At 44.8% G+C, this 11,212-nt stretch overlaps 1 protein-coding gene across 1 annotated transcript; it reads right to left on the bottom strand.

Annotated features, from left to right (window-relative positions):
- Positions 1 to 202: 202 nt before the first annotated feature.
- Positions 203 to 8,203, bottom strand: TMEM51 (transmembrane protein 51). The gene is made up of 3 exons (XM_044671279.1): positions 8,146 to 8,203; positions 1,729 to 2,230; positions 203 to 839 (listed from the first exon to the last, which is right to left on the bottom strand). Exons 2-3 carry the CDS (start codon positions 2,073 to 2,075, stop codon positions 440 to 442), a joined length of 747 nt encoding a protein of 248 aa, XP_044527214.1. The 5' UTR covers positions 2,076 to 2,230; positions 8,146 to 8,203; the 3' UTR covers positions 203 to 439.
- Positions 8,204 to 11,212: the final 3,009 nt, after the last annotated feature.

Raw genomic sequence — 11,212 nt, 5'->3', positions numbered from 1 at the left:
AAGATGTGGATTTCTTTCAAATCTCTCTGCTATGTAAGTTTTTGTGGAATGTCAGTCTGACCTAGTCCTCTTTTTTTTTAACCCCTTACCCTCCATCTTAGAATCAATACTGTATACTGGTTCCAAGGAGAAGAGCGGTAAGGGCTAGGCAATGGGGGTAAATGACTTGGCCAGGGTCACCCAGCTAGGAAGTGTCTGAGGCCACATTTTGAACCCAGGACCTCCTATCTCCAAGTCTGGCTCTCCATCCACTGAGCCACCCAGCTGTCCTCTGGCTCTTGATCTTGTTCCTTGACCTCTCTCCTCCCTTCCCACCAAAGTTAATATGATACACATATATATGGGGTCCATCAGTTTTAAAACTAAGCCATTCCTGCTCATTGGGAGTCTCTTGGCAAAACAAAGCCCGGAACAGTGATGCCCCAGGACCATCAGGAGCTCAGTTCGGTGGCCGAGTATCGGCTGCTGCTTTCTCTTGGACCTCGTCATATTGAGGAGGAGGAGTCAAAGGTTCTATTGTGGGAGGAGGGAGGTTCCCCTCCGGCAGGTTGATTCGAAAATCCTTCAAGTGAAGCTTTTCTGACTTAATCCTTCGGACTTTCAGGGGCTTCAGGCGTTTGGCCAGCCTGGAGTTCTGCCTGTCTGGCGGATGGGTCTCCGTGTCAGCCTGGGCGGTCGTGGGAGTTGTCTCGTCCAGCCCCGTCAGGGACTCATAGGATGGGAGAGACATGTTCATCCCGGGGTTCTGTTCCAATTCTCTCACCTCTGAGTAATTGGTGTTCATCACCTCTTCATAGCTGGGGACATAATATCTTGAGTGGGATTCCTCCTCTTCTTGGCTGTAATACAGCAAATACAAAGCATCCGTTAGCTCAGGTCAATGGAGAAATGGAGGTGACCAAAGTCAGCACCAATCCCTAGATGTCCCACCTGCTACCCACTAAGACAACACATATGGGAAGAAAAGTGTGTCCAATGACGAATGCAAGGGGAAAAGTTTGTGTATTAATATGCATTCCTTCCCCACTTGTCCCCACAAATAACCAAACCAGCAGTTTAGAAAGGGAGCTTCCTCCACCACAAAGAGTGAGGCTATAAATCTGCACTTTTTGTAGTGGCAAAAAACTGGAAAATGAGGGTATGCCCTTCAATTGGGGAATGGCTGAACAAATTGTGGTATATGCTGGTGATGGAATATTATTGTGCTGAAAGGAATAATAAACTGGAGGGATTCCATGTGAACTGGAACTACCTCCAGGAAGTGATGCAGAGTGAAAGGTGCAGAGCCAGAAGAACATTGTACACAGAGACTGATACACTGTGGTAAAATCGAATGTAATGGGCTCCTGTACCAGCAGCACTGCAATGACACAAGACAGCTCTGAGGGATTTATGGTAAAGATGCTACCCACATTCAGAGGAAGAACTGCAGGAGTGGAAACATAGAAGAAAAACAACTGCTTGAACACATGGGTTGATGCAGACACGATTTGGGATGTAAACTCTAAACAATTGCCCTAGTACAACTATCAATAATATGGAAATAGGTCTTGATCGAGGACACATGAAGAAACTAGTGGAAATGTGTGTCAGCTGTGGGGATGGGGAGGGTGGAAGGGAGAGTAAGAACATGAATCATGTAACCATGGAAAAAATTTTTCTAAAAAATAAAATTAAAAAAAAAAAGGGGGAACTTCCTTTTTAAAGCTTTATCGCTTGCTGGCTTACCTGTCTTCTTCTTCTTGGGTCTGAGTTCCGACAGCTGCTTCATGCTGGATCCTGGCTATCTCCTCCTCCCCTTGCCTTTGTTTCCTCTTGTCCCGGATACTCAGGCAGATGGAAAGGAGCAGGAGCATGACCCCAGCACCCACCAGCACATAAGCCACAGAGAATGTCTTGCTCTTGAGGATTCCACCACTGGGGCTGCTGCTGTTCCCATGTATCGATGGTTTGTCCGAGTGGCTAAATCCCGGGACGAGATTCCATACTGCCATGATGATCCCCAACACCAGCATGCCTAGCCCGATGGCAGTCAGGGCATAGTGGGAGCCATTGGCCTTGGACTGGGCCATCATTGCCACACACAAACACTGAACAGGCAGAGGTTGGTTGGTGTGTTTGCTTTCAAAGTAAGGTAAAACAACCCGCTAAGTCAGCTTTCAAGAGATAACTTCAAGTATCCTCCAAATAAATCCTGAACTTCTCTTCTGGGATACCTTCACCAAAAGATCTGAAAGGAAGGTACAGATGGGGAAGAGGGGAGTTAATTCAGATCTCAAAAATTTCCTAGCTGGGTGACCTTAGGCAAGTCACTTCACCCTAATTGCCTTACTGCTCTTCTGCCTTGGAACCAATACCTAGTGTTGGTTTAAAAAAAAAAAAACAACACCAAAAAACAGTTTTATCTTTGTATTACCAGAGCCTTCAACAGTGTCTAGATTTTGCTGTTGTTATTTCAGTCATTTCAGTTGTGTCTGACTCTCTGTGACCCCATTTTGGGGTCTTCTTGGCAAAGATACTGGAGTGGTTTGCCATTTCCTTCTCCTCCTTATTTTATAGATGACCACCAGGGTTAAGTGACTTGCCCAGGGTCACACAACTAATAAATGACTAAGGCTAGATTTAAACTTATGAAGATGAGTGTTCCTGATTCCAAGCCCAGTGCTCCATCCATTGCACCACCTAGCTTCTGTAAGGATTAAATTTTAATGGTTTGGCTAAAATATATAAACTCATCAAAAGAGTTCACAGATTCCTGGCTGATTGAGTTTCTGAGGGTGTGAATTCTTTTTTTTTTTTTTTTAACCCTTGTACTTCGGTGTATTGTCTCATAGGTGGAAGATTGGTAAGGGTGGGCAATGGGGGTCAAGTGACTTGCCCAGGGTCACACAGCTGGGAAGTGGCTGAGGCCAGGTTTGAACCTAGGACCTCCTGTCTCTAGGCCTGACTCTCACTCCATTGAGCTACCCAGCTGCCCCTGAGGGTGTGAATTCTAAGTGGTTTGTGAGCTCCCCTACCTAGTTCAAGCTTTTGTTGATTCAATCAAAAGGTAGACAAAGGAAAATTAATCCTGTCTTCACAAACTGCTGAGGTACTAAGTAGGGGTACTTAAGTTATTGTTAACTCAAGAGAGAAAAAAGAACAAAGAATTCTCTTTTACACTGCCCACAGTATGTATATTCAGCACATATAGAGCAAGTTTTGTGTGGGGATTCACTGATTGGTTTCCAAATACTAAGAATACGAAGACAAAAGGAAAAATGGTCTCTGGCCTCAAGGAGTTCCCATGGGAGGAAAGAAGACAGCACTAACAAATAAAGAAATCAAGGAAGACTTCCCAGGGGATGTGCACTGCTAAACTGAATTCTGAGAAAAAAGCTAAAGATTCTAAGAAACCATGCTGAGAAAGGGATGTACTGCCCCTCTGTGGGACAACTTATTCTAACTTAATCTCAGAAGCATCTAGAGCTATAAGGGATCCCAGAGTACATCTAGCCCATCCCTTCATTCTATAGATGAAGAGGCTTGAAATTAAAACAGAGAACTCATCTTCTGGAGTTCAATTTTGGCCTCAGATACTGTGTGACCCTGGGCAAGTCACTTCACCCTGTTTGCCTCAGTTTCCTCATCTGTCAAATGAACTGGAGAACAAAATGGCAAGTCACTCCAGTGTCTTGACCAAGAAAACCCCAAATGAAGTCATGAAGAATCAGACAAGGCTGAAAAATGACCAAACAACAAAAACAGGGACTAGGGTTCAATTTCCTGACTTTGAGCTTCAAACCTGAACCCTCTGACTCCAAAAATCATAATGCTTCTTCCTTTAGATAGCAGCCTTGGACCCCTGTCCAGAAGTAAGCCGCCAGCCAGTTCAGTGCCTTACCAAACAGACACTAAAAAACTATTTCTTGATTTGGAAAGGTGATGGCAAACCTATGGCACATGCACAGCCATTTTCGATGACATGTGGTCACATGCAGCTGCATACAGAGACATCTGGGGCCGCATGCCGAGGATGAAACATTTGCTGTAGGATAGTGTAGATGCTCTGTGCACTATAGATGACAATTCTACCTCTATTAATTTACCTATCTTGGTTTATTAAATACAGTTATATATTACAATTATACATTTTTGTTATTTAAACTATAAATATTGTGAAATGATGGTTTTTTTTTCTCGAAGTGACACACCACCCGAGTTATGCTTGGTTTTTTGGCGAATTTGGACATACCAAGCTCAAAAAGTTGCCCATATCCGATTTAGAGAAGCAAGTCTGGGTAGGACTTGGGCTAATCAGCCTGGGTCAGAAGAAGGATGGAGCTCAGGGAAGGTAAAGGCTCTCACTGCCTCTGTCAACAGCCCTGATCTGCTCAGAAGTCCTCACCAGAACTGTTGTATTTTTAGCATCACTGGGACGAATTTTTGGGCCCTACATGGGCAAGGTCTTGCTTTTAATCCTGCATTCCTGTTAGTCCCCAAAACAGGGATTACTTATCTGTTATCTGAAAGCCAATGGCATTTTCTCTTTTGATAATTATGGTGAATCAAAATCTGTTCCTTGGTTTAAAAATAGTTTTTAAAAAAAAAGATATTTGAAGCTACAATATCTCAAAATCCACATACCAAAGGGTCAACACATACCATATCTGACCGACTCTTATGTATGCTATGACAAAACCTCAGGCATTGATCACTCAACGAGCATTTATTAAATGTTTAATGTTTACTGTGCACCATGGTTAAATCTATGTTAATTCCAAGGATACTAAGACCAAGAAAAAAACAATCCTTGCCTCCAAGGGGCTGAATGAAAGTTTTCTTACTGACTCTAAGTTCCAGGAGGATGTCTCTTTTGTGTCTTTGTATCCCTAGAACAACTAGGGGCAGGTAGGTGGCACCATGGTGCATAGAATGCTGGGCTTGGAATCAGGAAGATTCATCTTCATGAGTTAAAATTCAGCCTCAGATGCTATCTAGTTGTATGTTCCTGGCCACTTCCTTTCCCCTATTGACCTCAGTTTCCTTATCTGTCAAATGAGCTGGAAAAGGAAATGGCAAGCAACGCTACTATCTTTGCCAAGAAAACCCTACATGGGGACATGAAGAGTTAGACACGACTTGAACCTCAACAGGCATTCCCAGAGCACAGTGCCTGACACATAGTAGGAGCTTAAAGAATGTATGTCAAGTGTTTGATTATTTCAAGTGATTCTGCCTCCTCACCCAACATGGAGCATAAGAGAAAGGAGTCCAGACTGGCCATGTGTACAGCCATATTCCCCACTCATTACATTGTTTTCAACAATGGTTCCCCAAACAGGTCCTGGAATGGATGGAAAACATGTGTAGACCCTTGCCTTCCCACTGGAGGCTTGGACCAAGATAGGAAGACTGTCCACTGTAAAGGTAAAAATTAATGGTTGGCTAAAATATATGAAGATTATAAATAATGATGATCGCCTATTCAAAGTATTATTGCTCAAAGTCAAAATGACTTAATAGCTTTTATTTACAAAAGAGGTGGAAAGAGTGAAAGCAGAGAAATACAAAAGGGTAGAGAAGACATTAGCCTATCTTACCAGGACTTGTTGACCTTCAACAGGAATTAAACTCTCTCCAGAAGAGAGGAAGGGAAAGCCAGCTATCTATTCAATCAAATTCCCTCAAAGAGACAATGACTTGAGCTGAAGGTGACTCCTGAGGCCAACTTTCTTCCTTGAGCCAACCTTCTTCTTGAAGCTGACTTCCCTCTTGAAGTCCAACTCCTTCTTGGAGTCAACTTCCTTCCCTAACCCCAGAAATTCAGGGCCTTTTATAGTGGGTTTTTTGTCTCTTCTCCTTTTCAAAGGGGCCAATCACAGCTTCCAAATTGTCTAGCACCGCCCAGGAGGCAGTGTTTTGGGAACCAGTTCTAACCTCCTGGAGGGGTGAATACTCATTAAAAAGAGTTCACAGATTCCTGGCTAATGGAGTTTCTGAGGGTATGAATTCTAAGTGGTTTGCAAGCTCCTCTACCTAGTTCAAACTTTTGTTGATTCAATCAAAAGGTAGACAAAGGAGAGTTAATCCTGTCTTCACAATCTAGTGAGGTGCTAAGTAGGGTTAATTAAGTTATTGTTAACCAAAATGTTCAGCTCTAACTAGGCAAAGAGAATAAGGGATTCCCTTTCCCAAATGTAAACTCAGAGAACAAAGAATTCCCTTTTACTCCATCTGAATCCATTCTACATGTCTACTTTTCCTGCTTTTCTCCTTCTTAGGCTTGGTGGTAGTAACACAGAGCACCAACCACAGCTGTATTTAGTCTTGAGTTCTTTCCTTTTGGGACAAAAGGGGGCTAATTTTGTGTCTGCAGGAATGTGAGAGAAGGTTGCTTCCAAGCAGGACATCCTGGGTGAACCCATCCTCCTCCCTCCCTCATGGCTCCTGCATATGGAATATTATGCAGTTTATAAAGCAAAGATACTGGAGGGGTTTTCCATTTCTCTCTCCAGCTCACTTTACAGATAGAAAAATTGAGGCAAACAGGGTTAAGTGACTTGCCCAGGGTCACACAGCTACTAAGTGTCAAAGGTCACATTTGAACTTACAAAAGTAAATCTTCCTCACTCCCAACTGGTTTTCTGTCCACAGTGCCATTGAACTGTCCTTTTGGTTAGGAAACTCCCTCTGTTACAGATTATCTGTTGCCTGCCAACAACCTTATGAGATGACAGTGCAAGGGTTATTGCTCCTTTTGACAACAGAAGAAACTGAGGCTTAGAGAGGTAGTTTAGAGATATAACCACGATCACATAGCTGCTAAGGGTCAAAGCCAGCAGATTCCCACTACACAAAACTCTCCCTGCATTGTTAGAGGCATTATGGCACAGTGGATGGAGTGAGGAGTTAGTGTTAGGAAAGCTTGGGCTTGATGCCATCTCAGATACTTGCTACGTAGATGACCTAGGGCAACTATACTTCAATCAGACTCAGTTTCCTCATCTCAAAAGTGGGGATAATAGTTACCTCACAGGACTGTGGTTCAAATAGGAGACCGAATTAAAAAAAATCATAAACTTTATGAGCAATATACACGTATATGTCAGTTCTTTTTTGGAGAGGGAACAGATCTATGATTTCATTGGTTTAGGGAACTGTGGGTTAGGAAGTTTTTCAACTGTTTTTAGTTATGTCTGCCTCTTCATCATCTCCTTTGGGGTTTTCTTGGCAAAGATACTAGAGGGGTTTCCCATTTCTTTCTCCAGCTCACTTTATAGATGAGAAAACTAAGGCAAACAGGGTTAAGTGACTTGACCAGGGTCACACAGCTACTGAGTGTCAGAGGCCAGAATTGAACTTACTAAAGTGAGTCTTCCTAACTTCTGGCTTTCTGTCCACAGTGCCATCTAGCTGTCTTCTTGGTTAGGAAACTCTCGCTGTTATAGATTATCTGAAACTATTCAATAACCTAGAGCCATCCCTTCCTTCCTTCTTTCCTTCCTTCCTCCCTCCTCCCCCAACCCCTTTCTTTCCATTGCATCTTAGAATTGATACTAAAGCTACCTTCATTTCCTTTAGCTAATCTTTTTATTTATTTTTTTCTTAAACCCTTATGTTTCATCTGGGAGTCAATGCTAACTACTGGTGTTAGTTGTGTGACTCTGGACAAGTCACTCAACCTCTGTCTGCCTCAGTTTCTTCATCTGTAATATGAAGATCATAAGAATACATCTTCCAAGGTTGGTATGAGAATGAATGACACTCTGTAAAGTCTCAACACAGTGCCTGGCATATAGTAAATGCTTAATAAATGCTGGTTTCCGGGGCAGCTGGGTAGCTCAGTGGATTGAGAGCCAGGCCTAGAGATAGGAGGTCCTGGGTTCAAATCTGGCCTCAGACACTTCCCAGCTGTGTGACCCTGGGCAAGTCACTTGACCCCCATTGCCCACCCTTACCACTCTTCCACCTATAAGTCAATACACAGAAGTTAAGGGTTAAAAAAAAAATAAATGCTGGTTTCCTTTCTCCTTCTTAATAAGTATGGAGCACTGGGCTAATTATCAGGCACACGAATAGGTAAAAACACGAATACTTCTCCCTGCTGACACTCTGTGATTCACTCATAATTCAGAATATTACCCAACAGAGCCTGATACCTACCAGCTATTACCAGAAGCAATTCAGGGGATACCTGCCAATAGCCCTTCATGCTAAAGTCCTGGGTTCAAGATTCACCTGAAAAAAAGCACACAGAACCAGATGTCTTAGTCGAGGGCGAGGATTTCCATCTTGGGTGTATTAAAATATTTTGTTGTTCAGACATTTTTCAGTTGCATTTAATTCTTCATGACCTCATTTGGGATTTTCCTGGCAGAGATACTGGAGTACTTTGCCATTTCCTTCTCCACTTCATTTGACAGGTGAGGAAACTGAGGCAAATAGAGTGAAGTGACTTGCCCAGGGTCACACAGCTAGGAATTATCTAAGGCTGGATTTGAACCTAGGAAGATGAGTCTTCCTGACTCCAGGCCCAGCACAGCACTCTATCCACTGTGCCACCCAGCTGGCCCTGTTTTCAAGTCTAAACTTTTTCTGGTGAGCTCACAATATCATCTAGACATAGCAGGCAGATACAAGAATTCAGTAGGAAAGGCTAGTGGGCTGGCAGAGGACGGCACCCAGTGATGCCCAGGGGCCAGAGTGACCCCTGGCACAAAGGTTCAGGCTCACACAGATGCCAACATACAAATCATTTCACCGTATGCAGACACGGATCATAAATCACCTGCCCTGGTGCCCAGAAGCAATGCAAAACCCATTTATACCCTTCCAAGGACCAGGAACCAGGACCCCAAAAGGTAAGGCAGACTGTGAGCATTCTCCAGGCAGGGATGACATCTTACCTGATGGGGACCCAGAGGAGGAAGCAGCTCATGCTCCCCTCCTTGGTACTCCAGACCCCCACCTTAACTGGATCTTTGCAACCTTGCCTGCACGAACACAGCCTGGGGGTCCTAAGAATAATACGAGCTTCCTGGGATTGGTGAAGGAAAGGCAGGCAACACATTCATGCCAGCATCTGGATCCAAGGCTGGAAACCTTCCGGAGTACCTAGATCTGTCCCTTAGAACGAAGAACCAGAGCACAGAACAATGGGGCAGAGAAGGAGCTCAGAAGAGACCCTCTTGGGAAACCAGGTAGCATAGTAGATAGAGCGCCAGGCTTGGAATTGGGGGAACATGGGCTTCAAATACTTCCTAGCTGTGTGACCCTGGGCAAGTCACTTAACCCCCATTGTCTAGCCCTTACCACTCTTCTGCCTTGGAGCCAATATACAGTATTGATTCTAAGATATGAAATAAAGGGCTTAAAAAAAAAGAAGGGGCAAAGGCAAGAGGGATAGGTAGGTGGCACAGTAGATAAGAGTGCCAGGCCTGGAGAAGGGAGGACCTGGGTTCAAATCTGACCAGAGACACTTCCTAGTTACATGACCCTGGACAAGACACTTAACCCCCCCATTGCCTAGCCCTTACCCTTCAGTCTTAGAGTTGTTACTAAGGCAGAAAGGAAGGGTTAAAAGACAGACCATTAGAAATGAGAGAGAAATTAGAACAGAGATGGGGGACTGGAGATCGCTTTAGAGATCGCTGAGTTCAACTTCTTACAGACAGGGAAACTGAGGCACAGGGAGGACCCATCAGATAGGTAGTAAGTGGCAGGGCTAGCCTATGAACCCAGTCTTCCCAACTCCAAATCCATTTACTCCTTCATTTTACAAATGAGAAAGTGAAGGAATCCTGGTATGGAAAATATTGTCACATGATTTTAAGATCATAGATGTAGAGCTGGAAGAGATCTTCAAGTCATCAAGTCCTCCCCCTACTTTTACAGACGAGGAACCGAGAGGTACGGGGAATTCGGATCCCAGATTTAGAGCTAGAGGAAATCTTTAAGGTCATTACCTCCAGTTCCCTCATTTTCTAGGCAATTGGGGTTAAGTGACTTGTCCAGGGTCACACAGCTAGGAAGTGTCTGAGGCCATACACATCTGAACCCAGGTCCTCCCCACTGTAGACCTGGTGCTCTATCTGCTGTGTCACCCAGCTGCCTCCCTAGTCCTCCATTTACAGCCGTAGGGAGGCAAAGAAGCAAATTGTCAAATGGTAGTGACGAATTCAGGATTCGAATCCAGGTCCTCTGGCTTCTGCCCACTGTTCCAGCACAGAAGACCCAGGCCGGGGCCCCAGAGTCCCAGATTTGTTCCTGACACGGGGCATGGAGGCTTCTGAACCGTCCGAGCCTCGTAGAGATGAGGCCATCTTGCCTGAGCGCAGACAGACCTCTCAGCTCCCGCAAGGAGACTTCTTTGCTGCTCCGGCCAGCACACCTCCTCCTGGCAGGCTGCAGAACTGGGAATGATAGCCCTTGTGCTTGCTCGCAAAGAGGGGGGCTGCTCTACATTCAGACAAAGGGAGAATTCACAGGGGCTCGGGACCTGCCAAGTTTCAACCCACAAACGCTTTTGTCCCCAAATCCCAGGTCCAGGCAAAGCGGGGACTTAGAATGAATGGCTGGTGCCAGCCAAAACCGTCCCATGGCGAGGTTCAGATCACATCCAGACAGATCACAGGGCACAGGGATGGCGGATTCTATTTCAGAGAAACAATCCGGGACCTTTAAACCAGTGCATGGGAGGGGGAGGGAACAGGGACCTCGGAAAATATGCAGTCCTTGAGTCTGAATGGCAACTGGTTCTAGGGGGAAGGGGGTACTGGGTAGGGGTGGGGGGGGAGGGGGGCAATTAAGAAAATGTTGCCCCCCCCAACCCATACCTTCTGTCTTGGAATCTATACTAAGTATTGGTTCCAAGGCAGAAGAGTAGTAAAGGCTAGGCAATAGGTGTTAAGTGACTTGCCCAGGGTCACACTGCTAGCATCTGAGCCCAGACAGCAAACATCTTTAGTCAAGAAAGAAAAGGGGGGGGGGCAGCTTGGTAGCTCAGTGGATTGAGAGCCAGACCTAGAGATGGGAGGTCCTAGGTTCAGATCTGGCCATAGATACTTCCTAGCTGGGTGATCCTGGTCAAGTCCCTTAACCCCCATTGTCTAGCCCTTACCACTCTTCTGCCTTGGAACCAATACACAGTATTGAGTCTAAGACAGAAGGTAAGGGTTAAAAAAAAAGAAAGAGAGAAAAAAAGAAAGAAAGAAAAAGAAAGAAAGAAAGA

This window comes from Gracilinanus agilis, chromosome 3 (genome assembly GCF_016433145.1).
Source record: "Gracilinanus agilis isolate LMUSP501 chromosome 3, AgileGrace, whole genome shotgun sequence".
In the NCBI taxonomy this organism is placed as follows: domain Eukaryota; kingdom Metazoa; phylum Chordata; class Mammalia; order Didelphimorphia; family Didelphidae; genus Gracilinanus; species Gracilinanus agilis.
This window is presented reverse-complemented; position numbering and strand designations above follow the sequence as displayed.